This window comes from Cuculus canorus, chromosome 14 (genome assembly GCF_017976375.1).
Source record: "Cuculus canorus isolate bCucCan1 chromosome 14, bCucCan1.pri, whole genome shotgun sequence".
Classification (NCBI taxonomy): Eukaryota; Metazoa; Chordata; class Aves; order Cuculiformes; family Cuculidae; genus Cuculus; species Cuculus canorus.
This window is the reverse complement of record NC_071414.1, coordinates 15,412,625-15,434,046: the sequence shown is the minus strand read 5'-3', so window position 1 is coordinate 15,434,046 and position 21,422 is coordinate 15,412,625. Positions and strand designations below refer to the sequence as shown.

The following is a 21,422-nucleotide window of genomic DNA, read 5'->3' as shown; positions in this document are numbered from 1 at the left end:
TGCCATCTGGATATTAATTCTATGTCCTTGTCTAATTAAGGTACGTTTATAGTGAGATTCAATAAACTTTGGCAATTCTTTGTTTAAAGCCCTTAATCATTCTCATTCAACAAAGGGAAAAGTGCCTGCAGGCTTTCTTAAGGAAAACAGAATGGATTGAAACTGTTCAGAAAAAGCCTTCTGGGAACTGTTGTTCTACCAAAGAGAAAATGGGAAATCAGTGGGTGTTCTCTGCGAACAGGGAAACTAAAATACTCTGGCAGAAACCGAAGTTCTGACAACTGCTACCTGGTCATTGGTTCTAATCACATCAATAAGTAAAATGATTGCATTTTTCATATGAAATAACTAGAACAGTTGTAACCTCAGTGCTTGGCACCTCTTTTCAATACAGTATTGTATCCTTTACCCGCAGTAACGTATGCAGATTATGTGCTTATTTAATATGGATTGTTTTCAAGAATCATGTATTCCACTGACCTAATGAATTCATATTTCATCATTACGAGTACTTTACATTTCCACCAGGAGACTATAATACATCATTCAATTCACTTTCACAGCAGCCCTGGAAGGTAATTTGTTATTAGCTCCTTTTTCCATTTGAAAATATCAAACTATAAGGCTTGTTTAAGACTATAAAGAAAGCCTTGAGAGAGCCGAGATCTGAAGCCAGGGCTGAATATTGTTTCTTAACATAAACAGCATCTTTCCAATATCACGGACATTTGTCAGTACCAACAACATTATAAGGTAGGACACAATGACCACATTTGTACTCACACATGTCCAGTTTCATGAGCCACCACAAATGCAGATGAAAAACCATCTTCATGGTTGAGAGTGCAACTTCGAACAGGATGACACATTCCAGTGACTGGAGCATAGCCTGTGAGAAATACCCCGTGTTTCAGAAAATGAACAAGTATGGAAAGGTAATGTGGCAAGAAGCTCAAGGACAAACTTCTGTTGTGACGCAAATACTGTTGAAACGGTCCTCTCAAGAGACACCTACCCCCAAACATTTAATAACGTGTTACCTCACCTACAAAGCATGAAACCAGCCTGTTGAACAAATCAAAACTTTATTCCTGGCTCATGAAGAATACTGTTGTCACTTCTAGAACCATCTTGCAATTGCCTTCTCCAAGTGCATGAAGCTGTTGGGGAAAAGGACATTGCATGCTGCTGTTAGAGCTCACAAGGAGCTCTGTGCAGTTCAAACCCTCTGGGAAAGTGTGAGCAAAGCTCCAGCCCTGTGCTGACAGCAGATCTGGCCAATGCAAAAGGGAAGGGAAAGCTCTGAGATTCATCCCCTTCCGTGAACAAACCTGATTTCACATGAGGCAGAGCCCTGGAAAAAAAAAAAAGAAAAAGTGGACAGCACTTGGTCTTGCCATCCCAGACCTCTCTGTAACAGTATTTCTTGGCAATCCTGCTGGAACACAGCAACAGCTTTAGAGACTTTTTAAACATAAAATCTCTTCTTTAATCCTTGGGCATTTTCAGGACTCTTTACACAGAGATCTCACTCATTTGGCATCAGCAAAATCAAAGAGGGGATCCACTAAGTAATTCCACCAGTAAGAATGACTAAAACGGTCAGTGAAACAGTTCCAACTGAAAATGGCCATATGCAGAGATCTCAGGGAAAGAACGTTGACCAAAACTAAGAAAAAGATACGCAATTAAACTTCACATAACTAGCCTTGATAAGCAATAAACGCAAATGCTGCTCAGAAGGGTGGACGTTTACAAAACAATACCTGATGAACGTCTCACCTTGCATGCCAGATGGACCAAAATCCTGCCGTGTGAGAAAGATAGCATGGTCATGATATTCTGCATGCCCGGTGTCAGGTTTCTGTTGCAGGTAGGCCCAGCGACACACATTTTCCAGACTTTGTGAAGGGTTCCCAATCTCTATCAGACTCATGGACTGCACATACACAGTAAAAAAAAAAGACACCAATAATTATTGATTAAAAGCTTGAGTAATTTTTTTTCCTAGCTTGTTCACGTGCTTGACTAAACATCCCACTTCCAATAAAAGTCTGTTCTTACAGAGACAATGACACTTCAGAAACAAGTTTTACAGGGTCAAGAAAGTAAGAAAATAGCTAGAGTTCACAGTTAGATTAAATGAGATTTCCACATATAATGAGGTCTAAGAGATAACTAAGGAAAAATAAACAGACATAACAGAATAAAAAGATGGGTATTTTAATGAGAAAACTGATACTGTACTGTGCACTGTGCGTTAGGACTTCTATGCCACCTTGCACCATCGCTTCCACTTTGGATGTACAGCTTCTGAGGGAGCCTGTTCTCCTGTTGGAACTGCAGCTGCTTTTGGTCAGTGGAGACTAACCCAGTGTGGGGAAGAGTAACGCCTAACGGCCAAGGGAAGCAAACAGCAGCAGATGACCATCACCCTGCCCTGGTTCATCAGCTGCTTTGGCCGTGCAACTGAGCTGTTAGGGCTGTTTCGTCAAACCTTTGAATGCTACTGGATATTCTATTAGGTGTAAAACATAAATGTACTTTTCCCAGTTGTGTACTTTCAGAAATGGACTTTCCCACTGACTATATATTAGAAGGCATTTTCTTCATCCAGATCTGAAGGATCTTTCAGGAGGTAGCACACGCAAGTTCCCACTGTGGTACAACCTTCTTCCTATAAACCGCATGTTACACAGGTGGTGCTCTGGCACGGCTTAACTGACTCAAATGAGCTCACGTGTGTTAGGTGTGATGAAAGAATAATTCTCTTGATCAAGAAAGAACAAACTATTTTAAAATCCAACTGCTACATTTGCGTTTTTTCAAAATAGTCCGTTCTTAAGAATTTCCACCTAACACTACTTAATACTGTGCATTGCTAAGACTTAGGCAAACTTATTGTATGTGGGATGCTATAAAATGTATGATTAATTGGCCCATTCTGGGTCTTCCAGGATTTGTAAGAACTACATATGTGAAGCCTGGCTTTTCATCTGCAACGATTACATTACCATGACAACACTGTAATCATAACACTAACCAATACAGTTTAGATGCGATACCGTACTGTAAGCATTTGTCATTCCAAAATACTTAATGTAGAGTAAATCCTATCCTGGGCCAAAAATAAGAAATAAGTAATATAGTTCAGCTTCAAATACAGATGTATTTGCTGTGTCCTGTAACTGAGTGCATGATGGAGTACAGAGAGTATTGACTACACGAAAAAGAAAATCCTTAAAGGGTTGTAGAAGTACTACTGGAATTGATAAAAGAAATGCCTGCCAAACTGAGGTCTGATTTTGGCAAAACTGGAGTATTACAGTTCTGCGAATGTTGAGAAAAACAAATTAATAAACCAAATAGAGGCATAGTTTGGATTCTGATACCACTGTGGAATGAAAAAGTTGTAATATAATCCCACACTGGATCATACTGCTTCCAGCCCTAATTCCCTTGGAAATTGAATTAATAACGTGTTTAAATACTATGACAGTTGCGATGCCTTTATTGCATTTTGGTATATCTATAAGAACAGACTTAAACAAACTCTGAGTTACTATTACAGAGTAAAATCCTGACTCTTCAAGCAAAAATACTGTTTGATTAAACAAGGTTTGACCATTGTTGAGGTCTTTGGTAACTTCCATCAGTGGTAAAACAATAAAGCAAACAAACAAAAAATCTATTTACATCTTCTCTCTCTACCTTGTTCTCATTTCTTCAAAGCCTCACAAGACACATCAATGCCTTGAAGGACCTCAGTGAGAAATCTCACTGGCAGATTAAAAATGGGAAGAGTGTTGTAAAATGAAGTTGAAAAAACTCAAGTAATGTGCATCTTTTGCTAATGGTTCTTTCTCTCACAGTGGCCTCCTTTTGTACATTCTACCAAATGAAAATCATTGCTTTATATAAGACACATTATTCAGAAAGCAAACAAAAACACTAAGAGCAAACATTGCATGGCCAGGGAACCACTGATGTGGAGTCTGAGTCAACCTCAGTATACGCTGGTTCAGACCAAAGAACCATGTAAGCCACGGTGCTCTCTTGACAGTAGGCAATGGGATGCCTAGGGAAGGGAATTAGAGGAGCACAAGTATAGGGTAGTATTTTCCTCCAAATAACCTCCAAGACTCCAATGGTCTTTCTATCAGTGGTTTTCTGAGTCAGTCTTTATTTGCATTCTTATTGGTTTTTTTTCAGCTGCTTTGCCTTTAAACGGAAATGTTGCTGTTCTGCAAGAAGGAGCTTAGGAAATCACAGGGTGAGGCACAGCTTGTTATTAGACAGGGCAGATGCAATGTGTTGTGGAAGGATGTTATCCAAAAAGTTAGTCTTGTAGAGATATCAGATAACACTTGATAATATTTTGTTGGAAGTCAATCAGGCTTGGAAAAGTCCAGCACCTTACTAAATAGACAAAGCAAAAGGAAAGAGAGGAGAAGAGACGAACAGTGTAAAGTAATAATGATTGTAAGTAAAAGTTAAATCCCTCTTTGTCAGACTGCACACAGACTAAGTTTGGGGGCTGCATATGGAGAAGAGGTGTAGGTGTTACTGTTGGCCAGCAAAGAGTCCACGCTGCCAGGAACATGCAGGTCCTGCATCTGGCTAGGAGCTCAGACCTGGCTGGGAAGGATCTCTTTCCAAAAAGGACAGGAGGCCTGTGGAGAGCATTACTCAGCTGATCAGCAGGAAAACTGCCAATGGAAAGAGAAACTTTCCTCTCACAGCAAGAAAAGCAAAAAAAAAACACCCCAAAAAAACTGTGGGCATTTCAGAGAACTGCTGATGGAAACAGATGGAGGTGTTGGCCAAGAAATAGAAAGAGCTCAGCTAGGAGAACATCCCTCACGTTGGGGGGGAACGCCACAGAGGGTTACAAGGACAGTTTGCCCTAAGGAACCAGGGGAGATCCTTGCTCTGGGATACTCAACATCTATTAATGCCCTCCATTTTCCTTCTTTTTTGGTTGTGCCTTCATTTCTTCTATACTCCCTTCCTTTTTAGATGGAAGCAGCAGCAGAAAAAACTAGACAAAAAAAGAAGACAACCGAGTTGCATCTACCATTCATACAAAGAGGCAAAGCAGGACAGCAAGAAATGGTTGAAAGCCATTAGTACATAGATCCAGAGGCCTTTGAACCTTCTTTGCAACCTGTTTTGTCTTTTGGGATGTTATCAGTGTAATGTTCAGTTCTCTGTTATGAAAACTCTGAAGAACAAGTCATTTATGAAGTTGACTAGAAGGTCCTTCAAATATTTGTGGAAATTGATTGAAAAGTAAGAAATTAGTAAAATTTTTCTTTAACAATTTCAAATACAAAGTTATCTTACAAGAAAAACTGCAAAGTCAACCCAAACTTTTAAAAAAAGTTCAGCTCGCCAGCACCTGTGAAAGGCACACTGGTAGCAGAGAATGGAAGGTTTCCGTAACCAACTGTTCTACCAACTGGGTACAATTTTGCAATGGTACTGATGAGCAGAACACAAGAAATGTAAGCTAGTCAGAAGCTTGCTGAAAAAAGACCTTTCCTAACTCATCCATTAGGTGGTGCTCCAAGAGTGCCAACGGAGAAGGCTTTGCTGCTCTTCAGTAGCTCCAAAAGGAGCAGAAACATGCTTAACTTGACAGGCTTCAAACTATGGTAGCAAAAGTTGGACTAAAGCAGCACACACATTCGGGAAACTATTTAATGTATGACTCTCCCTTCTTGAATAAGTAAAGACTGCAAAATACACTGTTTACATTACTTTGATTTGACACATCTATTGTTCATTGTATATTGGATTAGATCTTCTATATTATTCTCCCATCCTGAACAAGGCAAGCAATAAATAAATAAATACAATTATCCAGTGTCCATAGAAACCAAACGAACAAAAATAACTCATTCAATAAACTATCATTTTGCACTCAAAGGATTTGTAAAGCTTTCTTATGGCAGCAGTTTGTAAACACTTTTCTGTCTCTAATTCTGTATAAATTTAAGCAGATCAGGAATACCAAGTAGTGTTTATGCTATCAGTCAGCTCTATACTCTTCGAGGTCCCAAACAAAACACAATGGGTAATCATGATCTGTGAGTCTAATACAAAAATAGAGCAATTCAACCATTTCCCCAGATAAAAAATAAATAAATAAATAAGAGCAGCAATATCTGATCTCATCTTTATCCCCACTCTAAACATATAAAAAACAGTACAAAAATATGAACAGCAGTCAAAATGCTATAAGCTACATAGGTTCTGGCCACGCAACACAGCTTGTGCAGAATTGGTTACTGGAGATGGCCAAAGACTGGGATCAGGAGCTCCAAGTTCAGACGTGTTTGCATAGCACGTTACAAGATTAGGGCTTGATTCCTGCCGACGATTTCGGGTCTGCTGCACCTACCAACGTCAGTGGAAAATTAAGATATTCCACCCACATCAGTGACCTCCCAATACAAGGAGAGGCTGGAGGGGATCTCGTCAATGTATATAAACACCTATTGGGAGGGAACTAAAGACAACTGAGCCAGAATCTTCTCAGTGGTATCCAGAGAAAGCACAAGACGCAATGGGCACAAATTGAAAGATAAGAAATTCCATTTAAACGTAAGAAAACCCTACAAAACACCTGTAAGAGTGTTACTGTAGTTTTACCGTGGCCAAATATTGGGCAAGGTTCCCAGAGATGTTGTGGAGTCTTTGGAGATATTCAAAACCAAGGTGGGCAAGGTTCCAAGCAACCTGCTCTAGGTGACCATGCTTTGAGAAGGGGTGGGCATGAGACTACACGATGCCCAGAGGTCTCTTCCAAGTACAGCTGCTCTGTGACCTGAATGTACAGCTAATAACCCCCTTGCCCGGTCAGGCGTGACTGCTCTCAGCCTGTCTTTGCCTCTTTCCAGGAAGAGCAGAGGTGAGGGGAGCACTCACCCCTTTCCCTCCAGCCAGGTTCAACAGCAAAATGGAAAGGATACACTCCACATCTAAGGGATAAATCTGGCTTGTCCTTCCATCTCAGCTGTGTCACATGTGCCAACCTCTGGGAAATGAAGAGAAAAACCTGTCTTGGAATGAACCACGGCCTTCTGTTCTGGCTGAACTGAGAACATCTTCCCTGCTTGTATCACGGTTAGACATGAAAAGGTCAGATGACAGAAATAAAGAGAGCATCATTTTATGAAAAGATCGAAGGTAAAACTTTGTCCCAAATGAAGGCATCAGGAGCTCTACTAGTATCCCAGACAAACACAATTGAAAAATCCTTCTCAGTTGAACCCACTGAATTGCAGGCACCCACCCCACACAGCCTCTTCCTGAACTGCCATCTTAAAGCCATTTGGGTTTTCTTCCCTCCCCTAATCTTTTTGAGAGGCTTTCCGCCTTGGTGGTCAGGTTCCTCTTTCAATTTGACCAAATTGACACAGAGCCAGTTTACAAGCTACTTGTTCTGGGTCCAACATTGGTTTATAGCTAACACGGGTTTTCTCTCCCTGCTGGTTGCCATCCCAGAAGTGTACAGAGCAGACACAGCACCCCTCAACCTATGGAACCCTCTTCCAGCCTGAATAGGGTGACTTGAGCAGTGTACATTGCTCCAAAGGAGAGTTCAGGGGTGTCTTACACAGCCAGGTTCACATTTCCCAAGAAATAACCCTCATAAATCCTTAGGTGGCTGCATTTCTTGAAACCCCTGCAGTTCCTGCAAAATTCTTTCTGATTTCTTTTTTCCATTAATGACCGTCTTAATTACACCCATCCCAGATAATGTGTGTGCTTTTCTCTGCCCCTGTGCAAGCGCAGCTCATCTGCACACAAAGTCACCATTGTCGATGGACAGAGCGTGGGGTTGGAGCCAGGAATTTATGAGGTCTTATCCCCAGCCTGCCAGTGGCCTTCCGTGTGGCCTTGGAAAATAACACTTAACATCTTTGGGTTTTCAGCTGTAAAATGAGAATAACAACCTTTATTCATTCACCTCAAAGAGGTGATGAAAGGATTTTATGCAGTGCTCAGGAATTAAATGTTTCCAAACCAAATTTATAATAACCAGTCAGGGTTTTTAAGTCCATTCTCAGCTCATCTCTTGCCACCTCCTCTGCACTTGGTGATAGTGGTTGCTTTGCTTATTCTCCCAAGCATTCGAGAGCTGGCTGGATTACAGAGCTGTTACAGCCAAAATAGGTCTAAATTGAATGATTTGCCCGAACGTTGAATTATATTCATCTCAAATGTATCCGCAGTTCCCAAAATTTGGAATCAATCTTCCTACTACTGAACTCAAAAAGACAGAAGCGAGCCAGCTCATCTTTTTCTCATTTGATGGAAAATGCGCCACACGTACTCTGTTTACTTATTTGCAGTATCCTAACACATCAAAAAAGCCTGTGACTTTGTGAGTCTATGGAAAGAAAATGCAGAGAAATGCACGGTAGCTTCTGAAGCCACCGTGGATATGGAGCAGCCTTTGCAGGATGCACTTTTCTATCCTATTGATGGGATTGGTAAATAAGCGGGCAGCAGTCAGGCGTGGTTGAGGACTTCACATCAGCCCCTCTGGTACATTAGATTACGTTGTTTGCTTGTTTGAAGTACTAAGGGAAAAGTGGGGAGTCAAGAAAGAGCAGTTAGCCTCAGCACACCTACCCAGAGACACAGCAGAGCCACACACTGCCCTCTCCTCAAAAACAGCACCGACCAGCAAAAAAAAACAGCAAAAAAACCCAGCACCAGCATCCAAGGCTGGTGCTCCTTGGCAGGTCTCAGCCTGCCATACCCTCAAAGTGCAGAGGTGATAATTTACACAGGGTGTTAATTCAGCAAAACCGTGTCGGATCTTCTGAATTTGCTCTTCAACATGTGATCACCAAGGATCGCCTTCAATCTTTTCATCTTACCAGGGCAATTAAAACAATTGCTGAAATTATTGAAACTTCTACATGTACAGTGTTTGAAAATATTAAAAATTAAGTGAATTTCAAGGAGTGGAGTATCTTGAAGCAAGAACCATATAAAGCTGGTTGCTATGCAACTCAAATATTGTCCATATTATTCTTATCAACAGATGACATATTGTATAAAATAATATAATCCTCTTTAAAAAAATCCACAATAGAGGGCTGTTCAGGGAGGGAGAATTGGCAACAGCTCAGAGTGCTGTCATAAACCTGACACTGATGGTACATACTTCATCAATCACAGGACCATAAAGTAATTATTATGATTATTTAAACGGCACCCTTGATTATATATATAAATTGCCTACAATGAAGCAAACGAATCTGAAGATATCAGCCATGTCAAGGAATGCTCATTCAAACAAGACGGGGATAATATTTTCATATTGTGAAGCCAACCAGGCTATTTCATTCATGCACTGCCTTAAGTTGTACGGGCGCTCTCCCTTTTTATTATGTACTTTAAACATATATTACCGAAAGTTGTTAGTGCTGGTGTGTGGGACAGTAGAATATTGAAGGCTTTGTTCTAATTCCTCAGAACAGGTTCAGAACGTAAGTACTATACACATATTCTCTTTGCTTTTCCACTGCTAAATAATCGGAGCCCTCTGAAGAGAAGCTGCCTCCCTTTCTGCTCCCTGGTTCTAGTCCTCTGGTCAGGAACTTTACAATTTTATTTGTTTATAAGCTTTGTTCTTCACAAGGATATAAAAACTCTTAAGGCGAACTGAGGTCTGCCATAGCTACTGTCTGCCATCAGAAAAACGGCAGGAGTTAGCAGAGTTCAGACTGGTGCAGATCTATAGAGATAAGATGGACACACATAACAATTATGAAATACTTATGAAATAAGGACAGCAAGGAAGTGACAAGCCCACGTGCTAATTCTGCTGGCTTCTAGCACTACCAGAATATCAGATTTTTATGAGAATTATTAGTGAATCTGTAATCCCTCAAACTGCTTTCATTACACCAGTCACAAGGATATTTCATTTATTTTGTAATTTAATGTTAACTAAACACATCATGAATTTTCAGTCACAAAATGGCAAAAGCGACTTTTTAAATCTTTTGTTTTAGGACGCGCATCTGATTATCTTACCCAAAATACTTAACTACATCATCATCCACGTCAGATGGATGCAGAGTGCATCAGTGCGTTTAGTTCTCAGATGCGGAAGCTCCAACAGAATGATTTTTCCCAGCCTGGGTAACTTGTCTCCAGCAGAGTCCAGACTAAAACTCAGAACTCCCTCATTTGCACCAGGGAGGAAAATCTAATTACAGATTTGATCTGCACAGCTTTTGCCTTCTGACTATCCCACAGAACTCACACTTATTTTTACGCACATGTGTACTCCCAGTAACGTTCAGCCCAAATTCAAGTGAGTTATTTGAATGAGGTTGTGGCCCTCAGCATCTTGCAGAACTGATCTTGTGTTTATTGCTACTCACATACAGTTCTACCACAACACTTCATGTTTTCTTTAGGAACCAAAATGTTCACTATGCTTCATGGATTATCCCAAACAAATCTGAAAATATAAACTGTCAGAGCAAAGCAGCAACTAAAACTGTCACAGGGAAAAACCAGAAAACGTTGAAATTATTTGAAATGTGAAGTTCAAATGATAAACAAATACATATAAATATGAAAGTTTTTTATATTCATAGACTGGTAAGGACAATATGTACTAAAATACAAAATCAATACATGTCACTGGTAACTATATTGTTGATAAAAGAATGAAGTTCAAAGATATTGACATCCTCTGTTTAAATCAAACGTTACTCACCTTGCCGTAGCTCAGCAGGATTATCCTCACCAAGACAACGTTAATGTGAGCACCTAGGGACTCATCATGATAAATTTCATTGACCTGCAAAAGAGTTCAGCACTTTAACCACTGTGTTGGCAACAAGTAGCCATAAAAGCAGCGATACAGCAGTTCCTTTTATGCACTGCGTCTATGCCAAACATCACTTTGTGATCTCATATGAAACAGGGAAAGTTCCACCAATGCAAGAGAGAATGTTTTCTTTCCTAAACTGTTGTAGCCTCCCAAAAGGCCATAACTCAGGAAATCATTTAAAATCAACACATCATCAGAGAAATCATATTAACAGGTGTTTAAGTGCCAGCCTAAATGGACTTATACGTATCACGGTGCACCGGCATGATGCAGCTGAGCTTAATCTAGCAACTAGTGCTGCTGAGAAGGAAGATTCCCAGCTCTCCTTCCTCCATCCCAGCTGTGCGTGCCCGCTGGAGCCCCGAGTGCAGCAATCCAAGCGACATCCTGAACAGCTCTCTGCTGGGCAAGACCATGAATGTGGAAGGGGACAAGCAAGCAGAGCGACAGGACCTCTCCCTGAGAGCCATTTGCTGGATGGGCTCAGCTGCACCCTGGAACGCTCCCATCTGGGACCCATCACATCACATTCTGACAAGAGGACATACCTCGCTCAAAAAGCATGGTCGGCCACATGGGCTGGCTTTATTGTGCGTCAAAACTAATCAACATTCAACTTTGCAAGTAGAACAAAAGCTACAAAATGCCAGCACATTAAAAACTGTCTTCTTTTTAATACTAGAGCTACACAACTGGACATGCACTCAGGGAAACCGCTCTGGGAACGCTGAAAAGAAAACTATAAATATTTAGAATGGAGAATTAAATGTGGATATATAAAGATTACTTAGGAAACACTGCTACAATCAAGTTAGGCAAATATTAATTGCTAAAGAGGCTGATTTAGGTATTCAGTGATGAAGCCTACATGAGACTTGGCCAAATGGCAAGGGTTTAGCTTTACAAATTAGAAAAGGCAGATGAGATTCCCTGCAAGGCAAGTGTCTTTCCTAACACCTCTATCCCTTTGTAAAGACTGCACCAAACTGCTTTACTGGCTGGACTTAAATTTCATTTATTCCTACAAAACAGATTCATTACTACAAGCTAATAAGTAACATTCAGCAAACCTTTCATTAGGAACAGAGTAAATAATGTCCTGGTCCTGTTTCTTCAATCAGCCCTAGTTTTAACGGTCCATCTTTTATCTCTGTAAAAACCATTAAAACTAAAATCATCAGTGTAGGTTTTGCTAAGCAACCCCCACTGACATTTTAAAGTGAATTTTAATTCATTTTCTCAGTATTTTTTGGAAATGAAGACCTCATTTTAAGTCTAGTAAAAGTCCAAGTTTTCAGAAATCCTGAGCTGATGGTTATGAGATTGCGTGGCTGAACCACAGCTCCAGGAGCAAACCCACACCCCGCAGGGCATCTGCCTGGGCACCTGGGGAACATGCTGTGGGAAGCCCAGGATCCAGGCTCAGTACTGGTTGATGAGCAGGTCCTGGGCTGGAAGATGGTGGGTGAGGAGCCCATGGCCATGACTGGCTTCAAGGGATGCTATTTTCATTGCAGTGTAAAGTAGCTGATCTACTCAAATATGCTTTGTAAACAATCCCTCTGGGTAATTATTTGCACACCAAAATAAGATTTTAGAAGTCTGACTTTATATTCCTGTATTAAAAAAAAATATTTTGCTTCAACTCTAAGAACCATTACTGAACACAGATTACAAAGAGTCAAGATATAAACACACATTTTGCTTTCCAAAAATTCTTTTACCCAGGAAAAAGACCCTTACGTGTCATCAAGGGAAGCAGGGGTATTAATTTGCCTCACTCTTTGTGTAGCGGGAAGAGATCATACGCATCAAGGAAATGACGCTGTAAATTATCTACACATGAAATGAGAACTGAATAAAAACTCCTGTGTATAGAGGACAGTAAACATGGCATGTAAATAAGTATTTAATTAGTTCATAAAGCATAAGCCAAATAGCTGCACACCGCTCTGTCATTAACTTCCAGAATTTAACCTAAGCCTCTTTTAACAATAGTTGAACAGAACAACCGTATCGCTGTTGCATGCCAAAAATGAAACTTGGCTTGAAAACGTTGATGGAACAGAATTGAAACACTGTTTGACTGTTCATGCAAATGACATCTAACAAACAAACTGTGAATGAACAGAAAAGCTCAAGCACTGTGAAAAAGCTGCTTGGTTCTCTTGGGATACTCAATTTTCTGCAAGACAGTGGGTCAATTCAAAGCTCTGGCTCTTCATTTCATTAATAAGGATGAGCCCAACCCCTCTTCACACAGCAGCTGAATTGAACCCTCTGCGCCTTTCTCCAGGCTGAACTGTGGCTTTACTGGTAGGGTCTCATAAATAATACACTGAAATCAATGCTTTGCTTTTTTTTTTTTTCAGCATGGCCTAAATAGCATCTATTTGTTTCAGGAAGTTATTAAAGATACGAGATAAAAGTGACCGATTCCTGCGCCCTTAAACGTTCATGAAAAGTGCATACACCAAAAGGGCCTCCACAACCCCTAGTTCCGATTCTCCAAATTCTCCCCTGTCATTCCAACAGGAAAGCAGAGTTAAGCTAATGCAAGTCGTTGTACAGGGCACAAAACGATCAACCAACCCATGGAATTGGAAGGCTCCTGGTTCTCTTCCAACACAACTGCCGAAATGTTTATTTCAAAGTAGAAATAATCAGATAATGGATATATGCGTTCAGATGTCCGTGTAGCAAATACACACGGACGTGACAAAGATTCCGTAGTACTTTTAGAGCACTGCATCTCCACGTACTTCAGTAGGATATCGTGGTTCACATCCACTCAAGAAAAATCAGAGCTGATCTCCTGTTGTTCTTAGATCAGCGAGTCTAAAATTATGTGGCTGCACAGAATGAGAGAGTGCACAAAGACCATCTCAAAATCACAGCTCCTGAACTGAAGGCAGTGAATGCATTAAAGCTTGTTAGATGTCCTACAGTGATTCAGCATTTATAGAGGGTGATGAAGAAGGCTGCATAAATCTCAAGGAATTCAAAACATGGTGGAACGCTGTAAAGAGACTTTCATCAAGCTCTTATAGTTTATAAACTATTTTGGGATAACTTCGGTTTATTTTTCTGGGATATTTCAGTCAAAGCAAAACATACATTTCTATTTAAAGTTGCTATTTAGAACTCGGGCTGGCACAGATCAGTTCTATATAAGAAAAACAAAGACTCTATTTGGTTTTTTGTTCTGTCCCTTTCTCCTTATTTTATAACTGTTCTGATCGAGCTTGAAACCAGCACAGTGAGCATGCAGAATACATCAAAAAAGCCCAACTAAAGACAAGCTAAGCATCTGTGAGATGCATCACACTTTGTAAAAGAAGCACTGCAAAGTTGTTATTATTGAGCAAAACCGGGTCTACTCCTAAAAAGAAATTTAGAAAACTGCTGTAACACAAAAAGTAATAAACAGCCAGCAATTTGGGTAGTCTTGGTGTGGAGCAGCTTACCTGCTGATGTAGCTGGCAGGATTTATAGGAGAAGTCAGGTGGTTCCCTGAATCTCTAATTAAACCAATGCGCAAAAGGAAGAAGAATAATCTGCATATTTTGGCAAGTCATAGGCAAACTCATTCATGCAGTTTGAAGGACTGCCCAGCTTTGCAAAGTTTGTTAGTGTCTGCTATGCAAATGACAGCCCACTTCATCACAACACGGCTCCATCCTACTGAACCATAAATCACTGCGGCTCAGTTCATCCCGAGGCGCACCCTCCGCAGCTCCATGCTTGCGCCATACGGTTGGGTAAGCACCACTTCCCCAGGCTTCCTGAGCACACACCCCTGACGGGCATCTAATAGTTTCAACCTCTGGCTACCATCAACCTCAAACGGATCTGACCTAGCTACAGCAGCCATCAGAGGGCATTTCTAACCATTTGGAGAGGGCACAATACAAAATGCAGTTTATGCATCTGGCTTTTCAGCCATCGCAAACCCAATTAGATCGCTCTTTGATCACCCAATATCCTTATATAACTGCTATTGCAGTACTGATGGCTACGTGCTCTCGGGCAGAGTAGGGACCATGTGTGGATCTCTGCCAGAGCGACAGCAGAGGAGCTGGAGAGCATCAGTGCCTTCCCTGTGGGATGGCAGGGCTCCTGGCAAGCCATTGTTTGAGCCCAGCCCAAGATGCAGCTCATTCATCAGATCATAATTATCTGCAGCAAAGCCTCAGTGCCTGGTGGGCATCCAGTGATCGCCTATTTCTGTAAGAAATGGCTGTTTTGAATTACAGAATAGCAATCAGAAATGTCATGGTGGATACTGAGCCCAAACTTTTGTAACCTGACCCTCCCAAAAGCGTTCCCCCCTCGCTTCAAACACCACTATCCTCTTCAATTTTCATCACCTCCTTTATGCTTTTGAAGATCTCAAACTAACATTTCTAACATTCCCAAAGCTTCATCTTAATCCCACAGGAATAAAATTACAGCAGTTCCTCTGGTGGATAAAATATAGTCACACAGAAAGTCATCAGGGAAAATGCAGGGCTCCCAGTCTCCCTTTCTAGTCCTTACAAGGCATTTCCTCGTTTCCTCAGAAAGGAACTCTCCTTCACATGAAACTTAAAGGTCAAATTGTGATCTCAGATTTGGAAAACATCTATCATTCTGCTCAAAACCACAGGCAACAGGCAGTTTTAGAAGAGCTTGGCAAGGTACATTGCAAAATGCAGATAAGAATCTGGCATTTGGTATGCAAATATGAGCCTCAGCCCTGATTTACCTTCCCTGGTGTGAGCGTCAGTAGATGTTACCAAGTCCGAGTTAGCTGCTTCTGATCAAAATGAAAAACACTCTCCAGAGCAGATGTGTTGGCAAGGCACTAGGTGGCTTCGTGTTATGGGTCTCTATCTCATCTTTGACTGTAACATTGGCTTTAAAAAAGGTCATAGACTTTGTTTTCTGACTTCATGACTAATTTATTTTTCTTAGTTCTGCCCTCAGGCTTTTGGAACTCCTCATTCTTGCCCACAAACCACTGCTCTGAGAAATATCTCTAAACACTGTAAACTACCTTAGCACCAAAAGACTCAGCATTTGTTCAAATTACTGTCTCAAGATCACTTTCATAAAGCCAACCATAGCATCATAAAATAATTAAGCCAACTCATCTATTATATTACTACAAGGCAAAGCGATGTGGTGTCAATGCAATAAATATGGTGACCTCTTCAAATCTAAGTGGTTTGGCTACAAAAAAGCATCTAAAATGTGAAAGCTGATATTAATTACCCATACTCCATCACACAAACCACACTGTCACAACTCAAAAGTTCCTGGCTGCAACAGTTATGGCTAAAGTTCATGTTGGTATTTGGAATAAAGGAAAAAAGAAAATCTCTATTTTAACAGTAGTTACCCTCTGCTTCAATGATGGTACCAAAACTTGTGTGACGCTCTGTGCTACATCCAGCAGGGTAGTAAGGCACATTCCAGTTAATAATAATGAGCAGAGCTCACCTAATTGACACGGGAAATAATACCTCTGTGGAAATGAATAAAACCTGTAAGAGTTCAGAAACGGTATTTCCTGCAGGACATCCTGAATGCCTCATCACAAGTACAACTTCCACTGTAGTGTAGCAATCAAGATAATGAACGAAAATAATCTCCTGAGGCAGCGTCAGAAACTGTTCTTCTCACTAGTCGCAGTTACTGGATTATAATGATTGGTCTAAATGGGAAGTTAACTCACATACATGTGTTTAAGTTCTCAAGCAAGCTGTAATTCAACTATTGACAGTTGAAGTCCCTCAGATGAATAGAGCTGGACTCGCATTTGTTATTTATGGAACTTCTAAGAGTCAGTTCAGATCTGAATTGTACATATTTAAATAAATTGATTTGAAATAATGAGTCCTGGTGTTTATGAATTATTTAATTTTATAGGAATCCAGCCAATTCTGTATTACTGAAATATCATTCCCATCCGAAAAAAAATGGTTTTCAGTTTAAAAAGCACAGTTATGAATACAGGGTGCACCATTATTTCAAAGCATTCAATCATCACTTTCTTTTTAACAGCTTGAATTAGACATGCTTTCAGGTTTTCATCCAAATGCCAGTTAGAAATCAACGGCATTTCTGCCCTTTCCTCTCATTAGGGACTTGCTGTTCTGTACCTGCAAATCTTCATCCCTCATCAGCCAGAGATACGAAAGCAGAAATCTCATATATAACAGTAGTATCATGTAGATCCTATTAAAGACGATGAATAACATATTCAAAAGTGCCTCAGGGCCACAATTTCAAAGACATGTGTAGTGCTGAAAGATGCAGGTGAAAGACTCCAGGGACTTTACAAAAACCCCAGCTGCATAATTCCCATTGATTTCTGGTATTCAAATGAAAAGTTGCTTTATGTATTTGTTCTGGAGCTGAAGTTTCACTTAAAGTCTGGGAGAGACATAATACCATGGGCTAATTTTTAAAACTAGTTCTCACCGATTTTAAAGACAGGTAAATGACCAAATATTCAGACGAATCTCGCCCAGAGTGAGTCATATATCCTCTTCAGGGTCTATCTCCCTTTGAAATAATGGCAGTTAGGCACTATCTACTTTGAGGATTTAGAATCACAAGCGTTTTGGCTAATTATCCATTACACAGGTGTAACAGAGGCTAACCCCTAAATATTGTGATAACACATATTTTAAAGTGAAGGAATCAAAAGCAAATTGAAGACTTTTGCCCCTGATAACTGTCCAAAAATCAAAAAATGTACATACTTTGGAGACAAATTCTTCCACAATACATACCAAGGTGACAACTACCAGCACTAGAAAATGAGGTAGTTGAGGGACTGAGGAATATTGTGGAGGGAGACAGACAAACGATACGAGAAAAAGCAAAAACAAGGGCCTCGCTCGAAAAAATAAACACAATTTGAAGAGGGGCATGCAAGTTGAATAGTTGAAGTCAAGACAGATACAGCCAATATATTCAAAATCATTCACAGCTGAGCTTATTTCATGAGACTTTGCTATTTGCAATGGCCAAAATGTTGTAAGATCACATATTCCACCTCTGCCTCTTTAGGAAGTCTGTTTTGAAGATACCCATCCTGGACGTGACCCCAAACACAGCATTGCAGAGGCTGAAATATTCGCCTTAATCAATACTGCAGGCTCAGCCAGGTAAATGTAGTGGTGAGTCTCGGGTCTGCTGCCCTTCCACAGCAGGCGGGCAACGTCCTGTTTAATCCTGAAAATTATTTTTGAGAGGATTATGAAATGATCAGAGAATTTCAGCCCTGGGACTGGCTACCACCAATATGCACTTTAACTCAATAACGGCCATTCTGCACCCTGCCCGTCCTCTCAAAGCATCCTGTTGTGAAATCCTTTGGTTTCCCAAGGAACAAGATAATTCTCCAGTACCACTGCCAGTCTTGTACTTTTCTAATATGTCCCAAACACTTGCAAGAGCAAATAAAATCCTTGGGGTTTTTCAACCTTCTTGTTGAAATTAAACTACCTTCCATGTTCTTGAGTAAACTACAGAGCTGCAAGGTACCTCTCAAATATCTCTCCCCCTTTGCAATGCTCCTGCAAGCTATAAATACAAAGTTAATTTGTGCAATGTGTGGGCTCACGCTTGGAAATGCAGAGGACTGCAAGCTAATATCCTTCCCGGGAAAAAAACACAGCATGACATACAAAAGAAAATGTGAGCAAGAGGCGGTCGAGGGTCTCTAAAGCGAAAACAATGGTGCGTTTTCAAAAGATGGACTTAATGTCCAATGATGCCAAGTAGAGAAAGGAGAGGTCGTCAAGAGAAACCAGATTTTTTGTATGAGGAGTGAGTGGAGGATAAAAAGGGGGCGGCAAGAGGCCGAGTTCACTGCGGTGAAATGACTGGCGGACAGTCAGGTGATACGTGGCCATAGCCCAAAGCATTAAAAATCCTCTGGCGTCTATCAGCATTTGTTTGGGAGTGACTTCATTTCCAAACTTTGGGATAAATATTAGCACAGCTATCCAAGATAGCCAGGACACCCGGCCCCTGTTTTTTCTCACTTTATGGCTTTTAGGTGTGGACTGTAACACATCACTTAAGCAGTACAAAACAGATTTACTGAGTAAGTCATTGCACTGGGCTTGAAAAAATATATTGTTTTTATTGAGCTGGTGGTAGGGTTCCACCCAAGATCCCCAGCAAAAGCTAATTAAGGACAACTGCTCACAACATCACACGCAGTGAAATCAAACAAGCTGGGGAGAAACAGCCATGCTGGGAGTTGCTTCTGGGAAAGTCATTTCATTCCTCCGGGAGTTTGGGCATAAGGGAGGATTCACCTGAGATTTATTTCACTTTTGGAACCACAGAAATTCAACTATTTGATCACGCTCCTACCTCCAAGTAAATACTTCCACTATTATTTTATTGCCTTACCACGTATTCTTTGGTTTTGAGATCAGTACGTCATTACTGTACCAAGCTAATTGATTACATCCATAAAGCTAGCAGGGTACACACAATCTGGTGGTTATGGTATGATCTTCCATCAGATTTAAAAGCATAGATGGACTTCTTTGTAGCTGTCTCTTCTTTTGCAGCTACCCCTTGGACCTACACATCTCCTTAGAAACATACTGTCTACATGAGACTCCTAACAGTTAGGGACCCAAAGGCTTTTTGGTCCATTTTCTACAGAAAAAAAAAGAACTGCACCTATTCAAGGAGGCAGAAGATAGGACAATGGGTGAGTCATTGTGTGAATTTTAGCAAAGAAGACCAAAGCAATGGTCTACAAAGAAATACATATTGCACCCATCTAGTAATGAGGGCAAGACCTGGAGGAACTGCCAGCTGGAGTTACACTGCCAAGGGGAAGAAGTTCTGCACTGTGATGTCCCTTGACACAATACAGGTCCCCAACACCATCTGGTATCTGCAGTAACAAACCCCCTTGCCTCTCCATACCGAAACAACGCTTGGACAGCTGGAAATAAAACTGGTTACCATCACCCATCCATCTGGTAAAATAGAGGCCAACCAGCCAAATCTTGAAGAAAAAAAGAACAGGACAATTCCTCACATCTTAGACACAAGGCATGGGACACATTCTCAGTTCCCCAACGACACGTTTCTACCTCAGATCTTCCAAAAGAACAACAACTGCCTATGCCAAGAGCTGCTATAGCCCTGTGGGTACAGTTACACGGTCTGCACTTTCTAAACCACTTGCAGAGACAGCAAGCTTAAGAGTTGTTATTTCTTACCATTTGCGTGTTGGATGGTTTGCTAAAATTAGGAAAAAGTATATTCCAGAGCTGAACATCCATGGCTTCTTTACGATTACTGTATATTTTAATTCTTAAAAATAGATTTAAGTGACATGATAAGTAAAGAGTCCTGTTTAATCTGTTTCAGCCTGTGTGCCACGTTCCTGGTTTGGCCTGTTTGGCTTGTTAATTTAGAGTTGTATAAAACCATCTGTTTCACTGTAGACTTTGTTTTAAACCTCAGAGGAAACAAACCACACAAATAAATGAAATACACTATGTCATTTCTGTTAGAATATAGGTATTTACAGCCATCAGAGCAGACACTAAGTACCCTATAACTCTAATGCTAGTGCAGATTTTTAACTATTTACAATACTGTTATAAGAAGTCAGTGTAACTGAATTTATATCGCACAAGAGACTGCCTTAAACTGTACTCCACCTCTCATTTAAAGTGAAAAACAGTGCCGTTCTACACACTGTTAAAAACGTAATAAAGAAAATAAACCCCAAGCTTCATAATTAAAAAAATATATCTTGGAAAAAAATACAACCCAGGCAAATGCACCTAATAGTCTGGATTTATGTCTATACATCTGCCTCTATGGTTTGTAAGTCACACTCTTAGAGCAGCATACCTCAGCAGCCATACTCTATTCATCAAAAGCAGAGAAGACCTTACATTTTTTTTACTCAACAATATTTCACTAAGAATAAAGGTTTTTACAGAAGTATGTTCTATTGAGAAGAGACTCCAGTTCCATATGAGAACAAGAAGGAAGAAAGTCATCCCTGAATGAGCTGTCTATGAAGGCGGCTATATACTTACTTCCCTTTTTTTGTCATAATAATAATAATAATAATAATAATAATAATAATAATATGTGTAATAGAGATCATTTTTCAAACCTTGATTGTTTTCCCACAAACCAGAGTCCTTGCTTACTGATTGGGGTACTAGAGGGCTGCTGTATCTGCTGTGCTGACGTTTAGAAAGAAAAAATGGTTCTTTCAAATATAATATTCTCTTGTGTCTCCTTTCATCACTACTATATCACATAGTGTACTCTATTGCACAGACAACGCTTCTGAAGATGAAATATTTAACTAAGGAAAGCTAAAGATGTCAGCCATGGAGTAAATACTAAACCAGTTTAAGAAAGTTCAGTGATACACTGCACAGCATTTTACTGCAGGGTGAAGAAGGAGTAAGTAGGTGGGCTGAGACCTAAAGTGGTTTTCAAGGAATCAAAGAATTTAACTGAGCAGTTTTAAAAACGTATAAGCCAATCGAAG

At 40.4% G+C, this 21,422-nt stretch overlaps 1 protein-coding gene across 2 annotated transcripts in view; it reads right to left on the bottom strand.

The window, feature by feature from the left end:
* The window catches only part of ADAMTS2 (ADAM metallopeptidase with thrombospondin type 1 motif 2), a 179,823-nt gene that overhangs the window by 36,852 nt on the left and 121,549 nt on the right, over positions 1 to 21,422 (bottom strand). For both annotated transcript variants that reach the window (XM_054079224.1, XM_054079223.1), the window contains exons 5-7: positions 10,757 to 10,840; positions 1,783 to 1,939; positions 784 to 889 (exon numbers count right to left, since the gene is read on the bottom strand). In XM_054079224.1, coding sequence (XP_053935199.1) covers positions 784 to 889; positions 1,783 to 1,939; positions 10,757 to 10,840 — 347 coding nt within the window. The remainder of the gene's footprint in view (positions 1 to 783; positions 890 to 1,782; positions 1,940 to 10,756; positions 10,841 to 21,422) is intronic.